At 37.3% G+C, this 17,364-nt stretch overlaps 2 protein-coding genes across 3 annotated transcripts; both read right to left on the bottom strand.

Moving 5' to 3' along the window:
• Positions 1-180: 180 nt before the first annotated feature.
• LOC110794311 (rho-N domain-containing protein 1, chloroplastic) lies at positions 181-3,457 on the bottom strand. Its single transcript, XM_021999264.2, has 2 exons — positions 3,251-3,457; positions 181-1,564 (listed from the first exon to the last, which is right to left on the bottom strand). The coding sequence occupies exons 1-2, from the start codon at positions 3,288-3,290 to the stop codon at positions 387-389; spliced, it is 1,218 nt and encodes a 405-aa protein (XP_021854956.1). The 5' UTR covers positions 3,291-3,457; the 3' UTR covers positions 181-386.
• Positions 3,458-4,110: 653 nt separating this feature from the next.
• On the bottom strand, positions 4,111-11,165 carry LOC110794309 (mitochondrial inner membrane protease subunit 2). Of its 2 annotated transcripts, none has more exons than XM_021999259.2 (5): positions 10,909-11,165; positions 9,340-9,512; positions 6,242-6,425; positions 5,073-5,182; positions 4,111-4,644 (listed from the first exon to the last, which is right to left on the bottom strand). In XM_021999259.2, the coding sequence occupies exons 1-5, from the start codon at positions 10,978-10,980 to the stop codon at positions 4,563-4,565; spliced, it is 621 nt and encodes a 206-aa protein (XP_021854951.1). In that variant the 5' UTR covers positions 10,981-11,165; the 3' UTR covers positions 4,111-4,562. The 2 variants fall into 2 exon arrangements, with proteins under 2 accessions (XP_021854951.1, XP_021854954.1); XM_021999262.2 differs by having other exon boundaries at positions 5,073-5,179.
• Between the last annotated feature and the right edge of the window lie 6,199 nt (positions 11,166-17,364).

Raw genomic sequence — 17,364 nt, 5'->3', positions numbered from 1 at the left:
CAAACCCGCACTTTTTCGAGCCGGATTATAGTTGATCAGATCCAGACTATACAATGCTTTGTGCCTTCGGATAAGTTCAGACACACTCATTTTCCAAGTGAAGTTTAGGTAAGTTCAGATAAGACAATAACTTCATAAAGAGAGCAAGAAAGTACGGTCATAAGGAGTATACAAAAACCATCCACAAATCCTGATTTTCCTTCCAAAATCCAACATAAAAAGCAAGTATACCACCAATAAACAGACTGGTTTCCAGATTCAAAATTTTTGACAGGAGGAAGGGGAATAAACTTATCAGCACCTATTCCTAAACAAACAAAACAACTCATTTCACCTAACTGAAAACACTGAAATTCAACTCCAAAAAGGAGAAATCTCAACAAAGATTACATGGAGTCATCACTGAGCAACCCAACAAGCTCAGACTTCTTCAACTTTGAGAACCCTTTCATACCTCGAGCTTTTGCAATCGCCCTCAACTCCGTTAGCTTCATAGAACTCAAGTCTTTGGGTTCAGTATACTCCTTTTCTGCATCTTTCTCATCATCTTCATCTTGTTCAGCATCTAAAACATCAGCATCTAAAACAACAGCCTCTGACAACTTACTAACTGTAGGTTCAGGTTCATCCACCAAATCAGCACCAGTTTCCAACTCTACCTCTTCTTCTTGTTCTAGCTCAAGACCCGACACCAGACCCATATCCGGTTCCAGATCCATATCCGGCTCCAGATCATAGTCGGATTCAGTCTCGGGCTCAGGTTCAGGTTCAGTGAGTGTCTCATTTGTCTTTACATCAAGATCAGAATGAGAGACAATCGGCTCGTATTTAACCCTAGGAACAGGAGACCTACGCCGGAATTCTGATGGTGGACGGGTAAATGAAGGCTTGTTATTGGTTTCTTGAGTCTCTTCCCTAACAATACTATTGGAATTGAAAAAGCTTTTACTACTCTTATTATCCACATTGGATTGTTGTCCACTCTGTTTTGGATGATCAAAACTGAACTCATTACCACCACCATTGACTTTTCTTTTACCTTGCTCAACTGAATGCTTCCTCAAAAGCTTAAGCAGAGAATCAACTGTTTCACTCTCTTTATTATTTTGCCCTTTCAAAGCTTCAAACTTTTTCTCTTCTTTGACAACGGTTCTTTGACGAAGTTGAGCCTGAACCTTCCTAAACAGTTCTACAATTTCCCGTTCTCTTGGTCCTGGAGTAGCAGTAGCATGGGATTTCGGGCTATTTGAAAGAGAAAGTAATGGCCCGTTTTGAGTTGATAAGAACTCGGATTCATCAAGGTTGTCAGAGCTTTCCTTCTCTTGGTTCAACCGGTTTCTATTTCGGGAGTATCCGGACCTGTTATGCCTAGGGAAGTCTGGATTTCTTCTATGACCCTCTGTACTTGCCTTGCAGACAAAAGACATGTGTTTCAAAGAACATTTTGATGATATTATTTTCACCTGAGCAGTTTTACATTCACTTCGCAGACAAGTTGATACACTAACTGCCCTTCTGGAAACTCCCAAGCACGGGAGAGAGGTGCTCTCAGACGGTCCATAGCCTACAAAATGAAGAACAGAAAGATAATGACATATGACACTTCTGCACAACAATTTAAACCAGAACAAAGTCCTAAAGCAAAGAAATAACAGCAATATGACAAAAATTGATAGTCAAGAACCAGATTATACGCTCTAAACCGGTTTGGGCCCGTTTGTTATCATTTTTTGTTTTCAGTTTTCTGTTTTTCACAAAACTAAAAACCAAAATATGAAAACCACAAAAAGTAGTTTCCAGTTGTCAGTTTTCACCAACATGATTACTATATGTATGACTAGAATTTAGTTCATGATTCAATCTAAATCAATTGACTTACAAAACAAAAAAAAAAAAAACAAGATCATGTCCATCCTTGGTTCTACCCACACATCTTTAGCAATTTTCCCTTTGGCTTTTTTCCCTATCCAACAATCATCATTTACACAATGCCAGCTTTCAGCTGCGTACACCTGCATCTTCTTTCATCTCAGTGGAATTATAATCCTCACTTCTGCTTCCCCGGTTTTTCCTCCTTATGTCCCAAATAAATCCAACAACCTGTTCCCAACCCCCTGCCCTGGCCAAGAGAGGAAAAAGGAGCGAACAGAACTTTGATGCATAACTGATAACTCGTCTTAATTCTTCACCAATTTCCTCTTAACTTGGTTAACACCAAAATCAAAGATCTCTATGAATAAGCAATTTATTCCTACTCTTTCTCATCAATCCATAACAATGACAAGGTAAATGAAGCAGATAACGTCTGTCCTTCGCCCACAACATTCAGCACCAATGTAACAGTAATAAGAGAGGGGGTCATGAAGTTAGTGATAAATTAAGGTGACAGCTCAGCGGAATCTAATCAATCTATGGAGGTGTTATGCTGCAAAGAGAAAGCTTAAACTTAACCTGCATGGCTTAATAATAGATAGGGTTGAGACTTAATGCATATTCTAAATTAACCTTGAAAAGTCTCCTCTAATATTTTATCAAAATCCTGCACATACCACCCATCTTCGAACTGCTGCTATGGACCTCCAATAGTCCACTTCTACCATCACGAAAAGCTCAATTTGTGCAATTGATTCATATCCTCCATCAACATGATTATCTAAGCTAACATAGAATCACCGCGAAGTGCGTAGTATCCTAAAGGTTGTTCCATTCACCATCTATATGAAGCTCATGCCTATAAAAATACTAATTGAGCCACCCTAAAATGCACCTGGTTTTTTCTGGGTTGCTATGAATCTATGATAATCCCAGAAAAGTACCAAAGAGCCTAATTTAAACAATGTCATTCCAACAAACACTTGGCGGGCAATACCTGAAACTCCCAAACACACCAAAATTCACTACAGATAACCCCTTTCCTACGAAAAACAACACCTTCCCACAAAAGAAATTACCAGATAAATGAAAACCCACATCCCCATTAACGAAATTCTTGACCTATTGACAAATTATCCCAGAAGAAAAACGGACAATTTTTTATTTTTTATTTTTTATTTTTTATTTTTATAGAAGAAGGAAGAAAAACCGCCACTAAACAACAATCAAAATTCAAAATTGAAGCTCAATTATCAAACATGGACATTTTAGAGAGAATTACAAGTGGAGAATGTGAAATTGCTTACAGTATTAACAAATGAAGTTGAAAACAGGCACACAGAGAAGAAATGTGTCCTTGTTAGGTTAAAGAAAGTACCTTGAACGTTGTTGGAGATGATATTTAGGGTTCGAGACATGACCTTCAAATGAGTTTTTCAATGGCGGTTTATTCGCATTTGTATACTCCGTAATACGCAGAGGAGGAGGTCTGCTTCACTGAAAGTAATCCGACTTGTTTTGCTATTTGGGGTTTTTTCTTGTGGACTCAAATATCCACTTGAGAATTGAGATTTCCCACTTCGTTTATTGTTGAAGTTGCTTTTACTTCAACTATCTAAATTATTCCCCACTGACGGGCACGGCACGACACGACACGTCACGATAGCTTTCCCCACTAACGACACGGCACGACACGATATAGTGGCTTTGTGACGAAGATTTAATTGAAATGAAATCAACAAAAGTATATAGTTTGATTTAGTGATTACTTCTATATAGGATAAGTTATGTTTTTAATTTTATCATTGCTCCGTTATTAATGTTTTCACAAAATGTAGAACCTCGACACTCAACTACTGTGTGAAAAAATCCGCATATAACTTATACTCCATAAACTCCTAATTTTATACTTGTAACTCCTAAAATAATCAACTTACCGCTTACTGACATTATAAATGAGAGTCGTTAAATTTCGCTAATCCATCGATAGGAGAATTCACGAGTTCAGGAGGGTTTTGGATAATCATGTGAACTTGTGAAGTATAAATGCCTAAGAAGTGGAGAATTGCAGTATTAAAACATAGGAAGTTTTACATCTTAGTTCTCACAAAATAAAAGAAGTTGCTTACCTAGGTCCACATAGGTAAGTGAAACTCCCCACGTGAAATTTACTATATAGTGGAACTTACCTAGAACGCTAATCGGCAATAAGCCAATAAGATACCCTTAAATGCTCAGTGCACATAAGAATCTTCAACTATATAGTACAAATATTGATATAGTTTGAAAAAACATATGCCAGCTCAGAAAATTGAATGGTTAGTCCCTGTGTTTAAATTTTCAAAACATTATTATAAAGATTACAGCTTAGATCCAAAATCTGATACTGGCATTCTCAAATTTTTCAAGAAGAAAACAGCAGGTGTACCATAACCAACTGTGCCAAACTCATCAGCAACTCTGCATCATCTCTTCATTATTTTAGTTTCTTCTCTCCTTTACTAAAATTTTGACAAATGAATAAATTTTCGCCACAAAGAAATGATCGTTACGAAGGGAACATATAAACCAATTCAGTAAAGGCTCTAATTTTACGGGTCACGTGAATGATCAGGCGGGTGGGTTGGCGGGTGGATTATGCATAACCCAGTCCAACAACGAGCTCTGACGCATCATTAGCTGATTTCAATTCAAGTTTTGTGATTCTTAGCCATCTCATCAACATCGAGCTCAACTTCTAACACTGGTGAGTCCTTCTTGATGCTGAAATTACTGCAGAGAAAAGATTTTAACAGTAAGATCACTAAGTTAGTTGTCAAGGTAGTTGTAGTTGCGTAATTTTACAATAAGGCTCTGTTTGGTGTGGTGTAAAACGTTTTCAGTGAAAAAAGGGAAAACACAACTCCAAACTAGTTTCCTTTGTTTGGTTACTTGAAAGAAAATTAATAGAGAAAAGAAAATGGGTGAAGATTGAGGGGAAAAGGGGAGAGGGAGGTAAGGAGGGAAGATGGAAAAGTGATTACCCTCCCTTTCAAATGGAAAAGGTTTTTCCACCTTTGAGCAAGTTATGGAAAATTGATTTATTGCCAAACCAAACAATGTAGAATGATTCAAAAGGGGGAAACGAAACGTTTTACACCCTACCAAATGGAGCCTAAACAAAACACAATGAAGCAAATTGATGTGCTTAGACTACTTACCTGTTCTGCACAGGACCATGATCAACAGCATTGCGCAAACAATATATAACTCTACCAATAATGTCTGACATATTAACTGGACCAAAAGCTCGACTGTCCTTGGCTTCCTGCTTCAGGGGGTTGGGATGGGGTGGGAGAAAGTGGATCATATAACGTCAGAAATCTGCTTAGCATCTGAAGATATGGTAAATGGATCAAACGTGCAGTAAAAGTAAACATATACGCACGAAAATGGCCGACCCAGCACCGGCATGAAAAAAGTAAGCACGGTCCTGCACGAGCATGAAGTCGTGGGCCATGGCGCGTTTTTTTCGAAAAGGCACGACAAGGCACGGAATGACAAAGCACGCCAAATTTTAGTAAAATTAGGCTTTGGCACGACCGCCCGACCAGGTCCGGCACGGTGACCCACGGGCTTCGGTCCTGTTTTAAAAAATTTGACCCGCCCGGCCCGATGTAGAGTGGGGCTTGGCGTGGGGCGTCCCGTTCAGGCAACGGCCTGTGGGCTCAGCACGAAGCCCGACCCTAGACGGTAATATTAAGGATGATAATAAAAAAAATAGAGAAGCCTTCCAATAATGAAGTGCAGGCACCACCAGAATCTCTAGTCTCTCCGGTTCAAGCCCCTCCTGACTTCCACAAGGCCAAGAGAAAGCTTCCACATCATTATTCGTTTCCTACATACTCTAATTATTGGACAATATCCTATACTAACTGTCAGAAATTAATTGCACACTTGTCTTTGAATAAACTTTACCTTGCCTTTCGTAATTAGAGACTGTATTCACTACCCCCCACCCCCTCTCTTCTTACTCTCTCTCTCTCTCTTTCTCTGACCCCTATTCTTACCCTCCGTGCCAAAAAAAAAAGTCTGAATTATAATATGGGAAGAAGGGAGTCCATTGAAAGGAGAAACTCAGGACGAACAAGCACAGGCAGTAAACAAATTGTGCAATGATTACTGGAATAATCTGTCAAATTTTGTGTTTCAAATGGCGTTACAAACTTACAATTGTGTATTTAACCAAATGATAGTTGGCTATCTGTGTGAATTTTGAAACAGTTAGATAGTACGCGTAAAAAGTTCGAACTCAGTTCTGCTAAAAGCTAATGCAAGTATTTGAGCAAAGCAACAAATTTTGTTATGAAGAAATGGCAAATGACAGTACCTTTGGCTTCAAAGCTTCATTGTCAGCAAGAACCCAGCATTCGTTCTTGTCTAGAATAAAAGGCTCCTCTTTTTCATCCTTCGAGACCATTTCATATCCTTCCGTGGCAGCAAGTCTTCTGACTAGATAGTCATTTGGGCTTTCAGGGTCTTTCAAGACCACTATATCTCCAATGAAAACACGACTGCCATGGTAATATACACACATTTAAGAATTTGAAATAGAAAGCAACATTTGCAAAGAAATGTAGAGTTATCTGTTCTCCTTTTCCTTGCCAGACAAAACGGAAATATAACAAGAAAATTATGCAGCAACACAGTACATTACATATCTTTCCATGATAAGAACTAAAAAAGGGGGAAAGAAGATAGTGCATCCACTTCTACCTACCATGACAAATATATGCGAAGTATAATCAAACTAGGGCAAAAGGAATTTAAACATTTTAAGAACTAACAAAAAATTGAAAGGACACATCTGCTTACAGGCTGACAGAATTCATGCAAAGATACAGTCACACACAAACATCTTTGCTTAAATTAGGCTTTTGCAAGAGATACATAAAAAAAAATACTTCCAGGCTGACAAAATCTATGCAAAGATACAGTCACACACAAACATCTTTGCTTAAATTAGGCTTTTGCAAGAGATACATAAAAATACTTCTTGCTGCCACACCTGTGATGGCAAGACACATTTAAGGATACATGAAAGAATCCGTACCCAATACTTGACCTTGCGATCAAACAATTCATGTCCTCATAAACCATAAGACGGAAGAGGGGGCAGAGAAGAGAGCATTGGATAGGTCGATTTACTTACACAGATCAAACTTCTTTCAGACAGCTCAGATTTTGGAATACATGGTTTTGGGCTAGATAAGGTTATGAGGGTAATATCTGCTTATTAGACAAGTAATTGGCTCTACACCTTATACTTCTTAATATAATCAACCTCATTTATTTAAAATTATTCTTGATACTATAACACAGAATACAGAATTCCTTATCCCCACACGTGTTCAAATTTATAACAGTGTCCTCTTGAGTTTTTAGCCATGTTGAGTTGGACAATCAAATGTATACCCATAGGAGTCATATCTGACAGCCGTACTCGTGTGACCGTGTCCAATTGACATAAATGTAGGATAATGCAATAACTTCACGTGAAGAGAATAGTAAACTAGTAACTCTCAAGCGAAGAGAGGCACAAACCATTTGTGATTCATCATCCAGTTTCTTGAGAATGGATCACTCAATCAACTAAGTCAGGTAACAAAACAGTTGCTAGAGTAGACAGAACTAAACTACACTTTGAAATAAAAAGCATTTCCCAGAGGGAGCAACGAATTGACCGCACAAAAAATTTCAGCAAAACTAGGTGCGGATTGCGGAGAAACAGTAGAAACCATCTTCGAACATGTCTAAGCTAAAGACTGAAAAGGTTTTCTTGACCTAAACCAGCGCCATAAGAGCTGAAGCAGAAAAGTCCAAATCCCAGATTTATCTCAACCAACATCATTATGGCTTCTTATTCAAGATAATCAGTTACCAAACCATTCCATCCCAAATTCCTGACTGGCGATAGGATAGGCTGATAATCGGGGAAGAACCTAATTACGAAAGAGAGACTGTTACGGTCTCTTACAAGATCCCGGGCTACACATCGAAAGAGTTTGTGTTTTGCCTCCCCCCCCCCCCCCCCCCCCCGCTTTTTGTTCGTTCAATCGCCTCACTAAAGGACATATACATGTGAGTTTGTGTGGCGTGTGTGTGTGTATGCGCTCTCGTTTATGGAGGAAGGGGGTTAAGTCATACAGAATAATAGAAGTATCAAATTAATACCAAGAGAAGTCAACCTTAGCTTATTCAAGAGAAGTTCTGGGGACAAAATAAACCATACCTTCAGGATTCAGATATCTCACAACCGGATAACCATTACAAAAGAGCCATGGACAAAAACACTAGTAACCTCACACATAAAACTATCTATAGCCTAAGACTACGTTATCAATGAGTTCTATTCATGATAGATATCTTGGCTTTAGCTATAAGTCTATGACCTGAAAACTGAGCGCTTAAAGAGACTCAAGTCACAACAACTGACAAGGCTTTGTCTACAAACATACGCCCACTACTTCCTTTCCATGTAAACCATAAAAAACATAGACCTATAAATTCCAAATTTCTGCAACACAGTCCTTCAGCCCCCTTCACATTACCAGATTAAACCCAGCCAATTAGAAATAACGACAAGCTCCAATACCACAAAGAAAACATCATAAAAAATAAGGATATATAGTTGCAACGAACCAAGGTTAATGACCAGTGCAGCGTTTTTATCTTTCCACTTCAGCTAAATTGGCAGATTACCTTAATGCACAGGAGTACAGGACATAACATCTTAGGTGAATATTTACATACAAAATATACTAGAACTTTAATTATTTAACACTCCCACCATCTCATATCTAATTTCCCACTTTCCGTATGGGGATGTCCCTAAAAATAGCTTCCCATTTCTTTTTTTAAGTTAAACTTACTTTCTGTCTCCATCGCATCAACCCAATATTCACATACAAACGATTTTTAACTCCACTCTTGACATTTCTTACTACTTTTCTCTCTAATATATATACCATCGATTTTTCATTCCACTCTTGACATTTCTTCTTACTGTCCATGGCTCACTTTTTTTTTTTTTTTTTGAGGGAGTCCATGGCTCACTTAGAAGTATAAAGTTGAAAAGGATGGAGAAATTTGTAAAAATCACCATTTCATAGGATGCGACTAACTTCACCCAGTTTCACCTCCAGCTAACATTAAAATTACAATATGTATACACTGACAACCAATAATTAACGGTGCCTTCTAAAAAAATGTAAAGCAAAGAACACCATCATCCCCCATCCCCCCCCCCCCCCCCCCCCCCCCCCCCCCCGCTCCCCACTAGCCTCCATGAAAGATGAGAAACATGAGACATCCAACGTTCACGTAGGAACTCAACAATGCCAATCCGATAGAATGAAGAACAAAGGTGTGAAATTGATGAACACTAGATAGAATGAAGAACAATAAAAATAGGCAATCCTGAATTACCTTGGGCCTGGAACTGGTATTTTTCTAACTAAGAGAGTTCCACCTTCGGACCCAATCGTAGGAGCCATCTCTTGTCCTTTATTCCAATGTAAAAAGGTTACTTTGCCCTGAAATAGGTTTTTCCAGACAGTGTCTCCAATTTGACCTTCAGTTATCCGTCCCCCTTTATAGTGCTTCAAAACACATTAAACATCCCAATCAGAAAAGATGCGCCCTAGGAGACTGATAACATCGACACATAAATGGTAAATGAAAAAGATTGTATAACATGAAAATTGCAGTTTTTACAAAAGGCAAAGAATCTCCACGACAATGAAAACCCAACAGGAATCCTTCTGACTCCTGTTCACTAGAGTTGGCACATTAAAAGGTCAAGATGTATACAAGTTAATCCCTGAACAAACTGTAGGTCAGTAGCATACAGTAGGAGGCTGTTTTCATGTAAACAAAACCTTGCTAAAAAGGAATGTGCCAAATAAGTAGAAGCATGATACAACCACAAACCATCAGCCTAGATTTCATATTATTCATAAAGATATAGAAACTTCTTCTTGAAAAGATGATGCAGCCCAACTTAAAATGTTGTAATTAGAATTACCTAATTCCCTAATCCTCTGCCAACCCAGAAAGGTGAATTGTAACATGAAACTGATGCATTTTAGGTAGCGAAATGTGAACCCGTGCCCAATCTCAAAATTAGTGAATTAGGTAAATACAACTTGTTATGGACAAAAGATAGTTTTTATATCCCCTTGTAAATCGTCATCTTATTTTCTGAGACACAACATGGAAACAATTGTGCCAACTAATGATCCACTGTCCTAATTATCAAAACATCATTGCAAATTTGCACCCCAAAAGATAAACAGTAAAATGGTACAAAATCCCAGTTCCCCTTCCCCAAGAACACGCGCACACACATACACACGCAGGTTGAACTGATGTAATTACGAAAAAGTGTAATGCACATACAATGATACAAACCAAATTGTCCAAAAGCAGATTAAATGTACACAATCAGAATGATCCTGCAGACTGTTCATTAAGCCAAAGCAACTCCTACTCTCCTAGTACTGAATTTCGCAATTTATTTCATTGGGAAACATCAAGACAACTTCACTTTCATTCTTTACCCCCTTAATTACTTGTCATAATGAAATCATTGTCATACTTCATTATTCAGGAAGAATTGCTGCCTGGACAATTTTACATGCCGATTCAACTAATACAAAGAGAGTAATGCCAAAAGATCGCACCGTTAACCTCAAAACAAAGAAATGATAAACCCTAAACCTTAAACCCTAAAAAAATCAACCCAAAACCCGTCGATAAATTAGCAAGAATTTCGAAATAACCCAAAGAAAAGCACACCCAATTAAAGAAACTAATCATTTCAGATTCAAACCCAAAGTTCAATTCACCAACAAGAACTAATTAGCAAAACCCACCGAAAATGAATTCACCCCCATTAACTAATTACTCACATATTACACAATCAAATCACAAAAAACACGAAAAATTCATAATGCAAGACTGAAATTGGATGAAAGTAATGGAAAGAAGAGGCACCTTCCAGCTGACAGCCATGGAGTATTCAAGTTTGTGGGCGATGTAGCGGCACCAAGTGTATACAGAAACCATTGCTAGATGATTTTTTTTGAGTGTCTGAGATTAAACTACTTCACGAGGAACTTCTTCAACTACTTTTAATTATGGTGAAATAGAGAAGAAGCTTACATTTCCTTTTTCTTTTTCCTTTTTTTTTTCTTATTTGGTTTGCCTGAACTTTTACCCTCCAATTCCAAACTTCGAGGGTGATGGAGGCCTAAGATGATCAGAAATGTCTAATTTATGGTCCAATTTATTTTGTTCATTTTTAATTTATTTCATATAAAATAAATTAAGATAGGATCAGAAAAAATTAATTTTTTTTTTCTAAACATTTTCACACACAAATAAATTTATTTCACATTAAATACATTTTTGCAGATAAAATAAATTTTACATTTGAAAAGTTCAAAACAGTTCAGTTAAGTTCAAATAATATAAATTCAGAAAAAATAAGTCGAATAGAACAGAGCCTTAGCACCCGTATAACACACGGTTTTATTAATTTTTTTGAAGAATTAGTTTATTTAAATGCTACATTAATTTATAAGGTGGTAATGAATTAGTTAATAATTTTGATTTTTAATGCCAACCACAAAAAAATACTGAGTATTTGTATTTAGATGTAATAAATAAAGGGGGATCACTTCTTAAAATTTACTCTATATTAAATATTTTAAAATCGTACTCCGTAATTGTTACTAAAAATATAATTCAAGCTAATTTAATTATTAAGTTGTACTTAGAGCAACTCCAATGGTGGGTTAATTTGTTGATTAGCTAGCTTGACATGCCACGTCATCTTTTATAAGCTACACCATTTCTAGCTACTTTTTGCTCCAATGATTAGCTAATTTGTAAATTTATTTTTTAAAATTTTTATTTATTAAACTCTTACTTTACAAAAAATGACTTACTGGTTTATTATACTATCAATACAAATAGCTAAACTAAACGTTTGCATGCATTATATTATATTACATTACAATATAATATACTCCGTATAAGTATATATACAATATAGTTAAGTAGTAGATTTGATTTATTTTATTTTTAAAATGTACTAATACGAGAATAAACGTCCCACTCACGCATTTGAAGGAGATGTTTACAGGATTTTGTGTAAAATGGCCAAGCGAATTAGCTTAAATGAGCAATTAACTTAACTAAGCGAATTTGTAATTTTCCTCCAACGGTCAAGTGAGTCGCTAATTGATATTTTAATAAATTGCAAGTTAGTCAAATTAAACCATTGGAGTTACGTTGTTATTATATAGTTATAGTTTTGTAGAGTTTTAGTATAAAACAGTTATTATAATCAATCTGTCAATTATTAGCTTATTAGAATAATAACACATAGAATGTTATAGTATTTAATTCTTAACGGTCTAATAAACTTATGTATACGTATTATTTTATTAGTCATGCACTCTTTTATTGACTATGACTCGACCCGACTATGAGCCTAACCTGTTACAACCTCGATAATCTCGTTTTACAACCCGACTATACCCCGACCCTATATGAACCAGACCTGATATAATCACGTGCCTACCACCCGACCCCACTCGTTAAAGTTTCAACATGGTCCGATCTTACCCAATAACCAAATGAACCTGTTTCAACCCAACCTGATGAAGCCTACTTAAAACCGGTCTGTTTTCCTAATTGACACCACTACATAATAGAATGAGGTGCTTGAATAGAGCAATCTAGAGAGTTTCATAATATGTTGCGTCAACGAAAATATTCTTATTCTCAATTTATAAAAGAATGTAATCGTGAGCATGGAAATTCATGCAAATGCATGTATAATCAACTTTGTTTTGTATTTACTTTTGGAAAAATTGATGGGAATAAGTCAACCTTTGCTCCATTTATTAATATTAAGTCTAACTTTTAATTATATCGGATTAAGTTAATCTTTTATACCCATTTATTTTTATCAAGTTTTTTAACCGGTAACCGGATAATTTATTTGGCAACCTGTAAAGTTTGACTCTTCCTTCTAAAATATGCCTACGTGGATTATTATTTTTGACAACTCCCCACACCTCATAATTTATACGGAGAATTTCTCTACCATTAAAAAAAAAAGAAAAAAAGCAATAACTTTTATATATAAAAAAAGAGATCGTCGTTTTCCTGCTCCTCTCCCTCTCTGCCATTAACACCATATCTAAGCTTCAACCTTCGTACTTCCTTCTCCATTCATGAAATCAGCCAACAAAAGTGATAGTCACGCATCTGTAAAAGCAAGCAAGCGCAATTAATTCTTCCTTCGTAAATTGCTAACCCTGATTTTTTTGAATAAGGAAATTCGGTTAAATATAGTGATCAAAATCTTATGTTTGCTTAAATTTTGTTTTTGGTGGGTTGAATTATTGCGTAGATTTCACAATTGATTTGGGTTAATTCAATTGAGTCGGGGACTCGTGGCTCAATTAAAAACTGAAAATTGAATTTAATTGATTTGGGTTAATTCAATTGAATCGGGGCTCAAGAAATTCATTTGTAATGTGGGGGTGGAGTAAAATGTTTTCAACTCAACAATAGATCAATTTAATTAATTTTTCAGTTAGTCACTAAAGTTGTTGAATTATTTATTGAGTTGCATTAGTTGTTTAATTATACTCCGTACTTAGTTATTGGATAAGGCGTAAAGTGCTTAGTTGAACTTTTTAGCGTAATTAGTTGACCTTACCTAATTATATTACTGAACTGGAATTACTGAATTGCAGGTGATCATGAAACCTGGTGTAGTATATATACATTTAAAAGAAATTGGACTGGAAATACAATGAAAAGGGGGAAGTTTAATGGAGAAAGGGAAGCAGAAGGCGTTGAAGATGAAATAGTTAAAAGAAGAGGAAGTAATTGAAGGAAATAATGCCCTTGGTCCAAGTATGCATTCTATGTTAAGTCTAATAAATGCGGTTCAGTATTAATTAACAAGTTAATAATTCAGTGAGATCAAGTGAGCTGAATGCCTAGCTAGAGGCCGCTTCAGTTCAAGTGGAATTAAAGATATTAATCCACAGCTTACTCTTGACTGAACCCGTAGGGTCACACAAATAGTACGTAAACGGATCAAGTATTTAATGGCATTAAATACTCCATCTATGAATATTCGGAACCGACGGATCTTGGTTTCAGTGGGAGCTAAGATCGTCACAGGCAAGAAATGAATACTCCGGAAACGATGATATTGCCGGAAACGGAAATATGGATCGTATCGGAAATATGAATATTATCCAAGTCGTAGATGTTGCCGGAAACGGAAACATGGTACGTATCGGAAAATATTATTGGAAATGGAAATATTACCAGAATCGGAAATATTGCCGGAAACGGAAATATTGTCAGAATCGGAAATATTACCGGAATCGGAAAATAATTCCGGAAACGGAAATATTAAATATTTGTTCGAAACGGAAATTAATTCCGGAATCGGAAATATTAAATATTGTTCGTATCGGAAATAAATTCCGGAACTGGAAATTTAATCGGAAGCGTATCGTACGAATTAGCATCGGACGAGGCCTGCCGGACGAAGGCCCAGCACGAAGCCGGGCCATCGCCCAGCAAGCACGCGCGCCACAAGCCCAGCCAAGGCAGCGCCCAGGCCTACCACAAGGCAGGCCCAGCGCGCGCCAAGGCCACGGATGCGTGGGCCGCGCTGCGTGGGCTGCTGCTCGCACGCGCATGGGCAGCCCTTGTGGCTGCCGTGTGTGTGTGAGTTTGTGCTCATGCGTGATTCCTAAATCTACAAGAGTTAGTGTATGATTAAATTCCTATTCCTAATTGGATAAATTAATTAAATAGAATTCATGTAGGATTCTAATTTCAATTAATTCGTATCCTACTAGGATTACGATTCCTTTTCCATAACTCTATAAATAAAGGCCTAGGGGTCATTATTTATACACAAGTTTTAAGTATTCAAAACTAAGATTTTTAAGCAGAAAAATCAGCCAATATTCTTGCCTACCTAACCGAAAATATTAGAACCTTAAGGGCGATTCTAGTTGGTCAATCTTAAGGCGGATCCGGACGTGCTGTGGACTATCTACGGAGGGACGACACTTGGAGTCCTAAAGACTTGTTCTTGTTCGGTTCGGGCGCAGCTAGGGAAGGCACGCAACAAAGAGTATGCATCTAAACTATGCTAAATGATTATGTGTAAATAATATGTTTCCTGGCTTTATGGTTTTTCCGCATGATTTATGAACTGTCATATGAATCATAACCTAACAGTGGTATCACGAGCCCCTTATTATTTTCATAATCTAAATTGCATGAACATGGTTAAATATTACAAATTTGCAAGAATTAAAAGGGGTGATTAATTTTCGTAATTGTTAATTAATTGCAAATTGCGTTTATTTAATTATACGTACGCAGTTTTTCGGCAGTTTCTTCGTTACTCATCCAAATCGAGTGATTTTTGTGTCAATTCCGCATGTAAAAGGCATTCTAAAATTTTGACAAAAAACAGTATTTTTCGGCCGAACCCAGAATTCTCAAATTCGAAGCCTAACTATGACTTTTCGAAGGTTTTAGTTTTTCGAATGCAAAATTTCGTAAATTTAAGATGTTAAATTAAATATTTGCGATTCTTGTTGATAAATCTTGAATTTTTGATTGACCTAATGCATATGTTTAACAAGTTTGAATGCCTAGTCTTGTTAATTATGCAATCTAATTTGTAATTATGATTAATTTGTTGAAAATTAGAATAATTTAGAATTAATTTGATTTTCATAATTAATTGTAATTTAATTAGAAACCTATGATTAAAAACCACCATAAAAATTGTAAATTTACGATAAATTTTAAATTTTTATGACCTAGACTTGAATCCATAACAATCGGAAATCAATTGGATAATAAATTTTCGATTTTTTCGCCCTAAAATTATGAAATTAATAATATTTATTAATTTGTCATTAATTTTAAATATAAATTTTAAATTTTTATGCGATTCGTTCATATAACTTGCACGCACGAAGCAATGGACGCTTCGTGTTACCCTTAAGGGGTGTTGTATAATGCGGGCATGCGACGACGAGCAAGGGAGCTCGTCGCCCGTGCGGCACGAATGCAATGAGCAAGGGCGTAGTGCACGAGCACAAGGCAGCAGCCCTGCCTTGTGTCGTGTGCCACGAGCAATGAACGAATGGGCATGGGCGAAGGGCGAGCCAAGGCAGTCGCGTGTGGGCAGCAAGCGAGCTGCGCCACAGCGCGCGCTGCCTCGCACAAGAGCGCGCAGCCTCGCGCGCAGCGAGCGCAAGCTCGCGTGCCACGAGCGCTGCGCCCAGCATTACTCGCGCGCACAGCGCGCGATGTCGCCCGCCCAGCGAGCGATGTCGCGACCCAGCGAGCGATGGCTCGCGCCAGCGAGCGATGGCTCGCGCGCGCAGCGAGCGATGGCTCGCGCGCGCAGCGAGCGATGTCGCGCGCCCAGCGAGCGATGTCGCGCGCCCAGCGAGCGATGGCTCGCGCGCCCAGCGAGCGATGTCGCGCGCGCGCACTGCGAGTGATAGCTCGCGTGCGATGAGCGCTGGCGCGCGCAGCGAGCACAATGTGTGCGGAGGCTTGCGATAGGGAAGCAGCAGCTATGCGACGAGCGCATGGGCTGCGCGCACATGGCCAGCAATGGCTGTGTGCGTACGGTCCATGGGCGTGCAACGCGTAGGGTGTTTGCGTTACGATTAGATCGTTTTGAATGTTTAATTTGAAAATTTCAGTTCACGTAATTTTAATTGATTTTAAAATTAATAATTTGAATTATTTTCTTGGATTTTAATTTTGAATATTATAATTATAATAAATGTTATTTATTCTAATTATTTTACTAAAATTAAAATCATGAATTAATTTAAATACGACTGAAATTAAATTAAATTTTTGGATTCAATTATAAATTGATATGAGCTTTAAATTTTAATTAAATTTGTATGTTTCCGGTTGGACTAGAAATACATTTTTATGTTTAAAATTGGTAAAGCATATGAATTTATTGGTTTAAGTGGGAGCGCTTTTTAGTCATAAACTCTTGATTAGGTCTACAAATCCTTAAGGTTAAAACAACTTGATTAGAATTAATAAGGACTGAATAATTGGTAGATTATTGGTGCCCTTGATTAATTGCTGCAAATGTTTACGTGATGCATAATGTGTTTTACTAACCAGCTATGTGGGCCATTCATGATAATGAATGGGTGAATGGTATATATTGTATATGTACTGTTTTGCAGGTTATGAAGTGACTAGTATGGCCCAAATAGGATAGAAAATATGGTCTGCGTACCATTAATTTGAATGTAATTGGTCTAAAGTACCAAAGTTATTTTTCAATTCAAATATGGTCTGCGAACCATCAAATAGTTGTAATTAGTTATAGCTTATCCTATT

The sequence above is a fragment of the Spinacia oleracea genome, chromosome 5 (genome assembly GCF_020520425.1).
Source record: "Spinacia oleracea cultivar Varoflay chromosome 5, BTI_SOV_V1, whole genome shotgun sequence".
In the NCBI taxonomy this organism is placed as follows: Eukaryota; Viridiplantae; Streptophyta; class Magnoliopsida; order Caryophyllales; family Amaranthaceae; genus Spinacia; species Spinacia oleracea.
This window is presented reverse-complemented; position numbering and strand designations above follow the sequence as displayed.

Bases quoted from the DNA above. Each gene is read 5' to 3' on its own strand.
- LOC110794311 (XM_021999264.2), bottom strand. From the start codon at position 3,290: ATGTCTCGAACCCTAAATATCATCTCCAACAACGTTCAAG. The intron at 1,565-3,250 runs GTACTTTCTTTA...TTCATTTTGTAG, and splicing joins CATCTCCAACAACGTTCAAG to GCTATGGACCGTCTGAGAGC.
- LOC110794309 (XM_021999259.2), bottom strand. From the start codon at position 10,980: ATGGTTTCTGTATACACTTGGTGCCGCTACATCGCCCACAAACTTGAA. The intron at 5,183-6,241 runs GTACTGTCATTT...AACCCCCTGAAG, and splicing joins ATGAAGCTTTGAAGCCAAAG to CAGGAAGCCAAGGACAGTCG. The intron at 4,645-5,072 runs GTAAGTAGTCTA...TTTTCTCTGCAG, and splicing joins CATGGTCCTGTGCAGAACAG to TAATTTCAGCATCAAGAAGG.